The following is a 4,819-nucleotide window of genomic DNA, read 5'->3' on the forward strand; positions in this document are numbered from 1 at the left end:
TGTTAAATTTCTCAAGATGAAGCAGAGGTCAAAAGAGTTTTCTTTTGGCAGTAGTAGAAGTTAACGGCTAGCGGCTCATCATAAGGTAGCGTAAGTAAGTAGCAAGCCTAATATAGTGAGTGTTTAGAAATTGTAATTCAAAACGAGAGTATTTACGTATTACTAGCTAAAACAAAAGAAAACATGGCGATATGGCTAAAAGTAGGTGTGCAATAAAAAACATTCCCAATCGGAAAATTAGTTTTGATTTTACTAACCAAAATTTATTGTTACATTTTTAAATTGTTGTATTGAGAAATCGTCTTTTATGAGTGATGCACACCAGAAAAATTGGTATAAATGGATTTGATGTTGCTGATGATTACTTGTTTCTTTGGATTTAATAAACCCAATAAGCCTGTTATTGTTGCATATTAATAAACATGACAAAAGCTACAGCCGTACTATATCAAATGAAATCATAATGCCACTGAATCAAGCTGAATAAAAATCGTTACATTTGAAAATTATTACATTCTAGAATCGACTCCCATGTATCGAAAAACATCGAATTGTCTCGTGTGGAGAAATGCACAGCCCTAATAAGAAAGTAGTAATTGTAGGGTAGAGCAAAATGATGATATTAAATCGCTCACGATCTGTCATTTCTGTGAAATCGTCTTTTCGCGACGCGAAGCATTTCAGCATCATTTCACCGTCAGCGATGTATCTGCTGCCCCTCAGCCACTGTCTCCGGAGCGCGTGTGACGGCCAATCAGTGGTCAACTGCGCCACACACTTTGTGGTGGAGGAGGCTGAAAGCGAGTTTGTTCCGAGGAGAAATTTGTCATCCATAATATTGAACTGTTTTGGTTTCAGCCAGATGCCAAAAAAACAGGCGTAAATCATATGCAAAGTGTGAAGGAGCGCGTGAAGGCAAGTTAAGGCAACGCTACGAACGTGTTCAGCCACCTGAAACGGCAGCGCACACAACGAGAGCCAAATGGTGAAGCCAAAAAGAAATAGTGGTGCAAAAAGAAAAAAAAGTGCAGTTTTTTTCGCAACAACAAGCAACCTCTAGTCCAGCCGTAAGTCATATTGTAGAGTTTGTGAACTGTTCAAGCTAACAAACAAATTTGTGATCTTTACTTATAAAAAAGGTGCTTTTTACTTAACCACCAGCAGCATTTTTTTCAACTTTATTTACATGCTGCTTCTTTTTTTTTTTTTAAACCATGACTAGCAGCCAAATTGTGTGCAAGAGATTCGCTACTTTGATCAGACGACTTTTGTTATTGTTTTATTCAGGTGTTTTGCGACTTCATAATTTACATTTTTCTTTACTAAAGGTGATTATTACCATGATCACTTTCATAAATAAGTGCATTTATTTAATATGTCTCTTATTTCATGTGTGTATTTCTTATTAATAATTTTTTGGGGATAAAATCAAAAATGTAAATTTATAATTTAAAAATCATGATATTCTGTTTGCATGATCGCCCACCCCTAACTAATTGCTATTTTTACTGCATGAGTATGACATGCACGCCTACCGCAGTGTCACATTTTACCCAATTTTAAAATTTTACTGAGAGGTTTATGCCTGACGTTCATTGCGGTTTGGTCCTTGGCACGTTCACTGTTCACAAAACAGCAACAACTGAAACACAACAAACTGGATGTATTTTGTACAAAGTCAGGGCAATGAGAGAAGCTCATAGTGGTCAACCATATTATAAGCACAGAGTTGAATTCTGCTCTGAGGAGATTGTTTCTTTTATTACCGGAGGAGGTCAGTTAATGAAGTTCTCAGATTCTATTCATCTAGATTACATCTGTTAGAGGAGTATTGTCACCACAGCAGTAGGCTAAGACACTCTTTATAGTTGCAATAATGTGTGCGGTATCATTTCATCTGTCACAAAGCAGACTTTCACTTCTGGGTGACGTGCAATGAACTGACTGATTCCATTGTTCATCATTGCCTGCTTCCAGCTTGATTGGTATCACCTTTAAAATACATTTCGGTACATTAAAATATCTCAAGTTCAAACAATAATGTTCAAGCTGCTCAGTGCCATATAAATCTCTCTCTATTTCACACACACACACACACACACACACACACACACACACACACACACACACACACACACACACACACACACACACACACACACACACACACACACACACACACACACACACCCACACACACACACACACACATACTTGCCTCTGTGTATTATGAGGACATTTTTTCCAAACCGGTTTAATTGTGTATTACAGGGACACCCCTTTCTGCTAATGCCAGAGAGATGGGACTTGCACCCAAAAAAAATTTTTGGGGTTGTCCAGGAGAATTTCACTTCAAAACTTGAAAAAACTCAACACACGAAAAAAAGAAAAACCTGAAAAAATCCGTAATTGTGAGGACATAGATAATGACCTAAATAAGCCACGCCCATTGCAAAAATGGTAATTATGAGGACCAACTCACATTACAAGGACAAAGTTTACACAACACACAGCAACCATGTCACTGAAGTGATTTGAAAGTTCTGGCATTCTGACTTTACACAAACTAAAATGGCATTGATGTGTAATGACTTACCTGATATAAGGACACATTGTTGTACATAACAATACTGTGAAATGCAAAGTCATACCTGATCTGTCCTAAAATTGTAAGTTTTAACATGGTGCTCATGTTACAACTTACAATTTTAGGACAGACTGAAACTGGTATGTTAATGAAACTGCTTCTTATGTGAACAGGTTATCTAGGTCAAACACAGCTTTGTAATGGATAAGCTCGACATGAAACCAGATGCAAAAGAGTCAGTGAACATTGAACATTTTATTCTTTAAAACATGACTACCTCTCATCTTAAAGGATGAGCAGTTTTCTCATAGCTCATTCCTGAAATACCTTCGGATTTCTGAATTTCTGAAACAGGTTCAATGTAGGAAGTGTCCGAAGTACTGTGAGAATCTGGAACATATTCCTCTGCTAACGAATCCTCACTTGAACTGGATACATCAGCAACCTAATTTTTTAAACGAAAACAATTATTACATACATACATACATACACATATTGTCGCTGTTCTGTGAAAAACACTTCCACCATAGGAGCTACCGGAGAGCAGCCCGCGACCTAAAAATGGAAACGTGTTTTTCACAGGACAGCAATGATATCCATATATACAGTAGATGCACACATACATATGCATATATACAGTGGCTCTAAAATTAACCTGCCATATGCGGGTTAAAATTCATTTTGGCGGGTGGTCATAAATATTTACTAGCTTTACTTCGCTGTTACTTAGTGATGTTACACTCGAAGTAGAAGCTTGAGAAAAGTGTCGAGCGCTCGCGGCAGAAGTAGCTCCCGCCATTGATGGGCTAATGTGCTAAAGTTAATTTACCAAAGGTCTTCATCATCAAGCAGTTTTGCATTTTTTTTAAACGGGATATGTGCCAGATGCTGGAGCAAACTAGAAAAGCATTTAGAACCTAAAGTTTGTGCACATATACTAAAGATTATTATAAATCTAGTCACATTTATTCGAAAGATGAGATGAAGCATTTAACAAGAGGGATAGTTAATATGCTTAATCTATGGCATTGCCCCTAAAACAGATATTGTGTGATACAGTCCTTCAGTTACAGTAGACTTTTCTATTTTACCGAGTCAGACAGTCGTTAAGATTGAGACAATTGCTCAACATTTAGCTGCTTGCAACTAAAGATAAAGGTATAAACATGGGTCATAATTTATCCTCTTGACTAAATTATATTCATTCAATGAAAATGCCTGCACTATTAATTCTGGTTGCGTGAAACAAAGATCCATTGCAGATACAAATAACACAGAAGATAAAATACCCATCATGCCAGTCCATTCTAGTGCAGCGAAAGGTCCAAAACATAAAGCACATTTATCCAAGCTTGATACAAGTAAATTAACTACCTGATGTTTACACTTCTGTTTAAAAAAATAAAATAAAATTGATAGCGAGTTCATCTCTAAAATCCACCATAAATAAATTAATGGGAACAAAAGATCACTACAGTGCATAATCCAAATCACCAAACTGCCAACAAATCTTCAATTTGAGATATTTTTAATGTTGACTTGTAGGAATTTTAGTCCCATACAAGCTTATTGTTGGATACAATATTTTGAACGTCTTGGCAATACACATTGCATAAAAAATTGTTGTGATTATATTTGTTAGTTATATAGTTCAGCCCTAGCATCTACTCTACACTCTTCACTCCTAACGTCTTGCTTCTGAAAACTGATTTCAACATCAATATTCAAAAATAAATCTCGTCACCTGGTCAACTTGGTCTGTGACAGCTACGTCTTCAGCTATGTCTTCAGGTTGTGCTTCAGTTGAAACCTGGTACACATGAAGAGAAAAATACATATAAAATTCAATTCTTAGTAACACGACTGTACCTGTGCATTTACACAGTTACAGTACATACAGAACAATTAATAGGTTAAAGTATTGTAAATGCAAACTCATTTTATTTGCCATTACAAAAATAAATAAATAAATCCTTCTGCACTACAGGTTTGTGTAAATTGGTGACGTCTATTTTTCACAATGAAACAAAAACAAGAAAATACACAGTCCTCAGAGAATCCATACCTGACCAGAGTATGAATTGTATAATAACTCCAAGCCCTCAAAACTTATTTTACAGTCACGGTGTATGAATACACTGTCCTCAGTGTCAGTTATTCACAACTATAACATTGTGAGGACTAAGTATCTGTGAGGGCTGCACAGTATTGACAAAACATGCGACATGGGTG

At 36.4% G+C, this 4,819-nt stretch overlaps 1 protein-coding gene across 3 annotated transcripts in view; it reads right to left on the bottom strand.

Annotated features, from left to right (window-relative positions):
* Positions 1–2,755: 2,755 nt before the first annotated feature.
* The window catches only part of LOC147172148 (uncharacterized), an 11,151-nt gene continuing 9,087 nt past the window's right edge, over positions 2,756–4,819 (bottom strand). For all 3 annotated transcript variants that reach the window (XM_086078706.1, XM_086078704.1, XM_086078705.1), the window contains 2 exons: positions 4,332–4,397; positions 2,756–3,032 (listed from right to left, as the gene is read on the bottom strand). In XM_086078706.1, coding sequence (XP_085934832.1) covers positions 2,868–3,032; positions 4,332–4,397 — 231 coding nt within the window. In that variant the 3' untranslated portion in view covers positions 2,756–2,867. The remainder of the gene's footprint in view (positions 3,033–4,331; positions 4,398–4,819) is intronic.

The sequence above is a fragment of the Leptonotus elevatus genome, chromosome 6, assembly GCF_054856555.1.
Source record: "Leptonotus elevatus isolate MCC_2025b chromosome 6, RoL_Lele_1.0, whole genome shotgun sequence".
Lineage (NCBI taxonomy): Eukaryota > Metazoa > Chordata > Actinopteri > Syngnathiformes > Syngnathidae > Leptonotus > Leptonotus elevatus.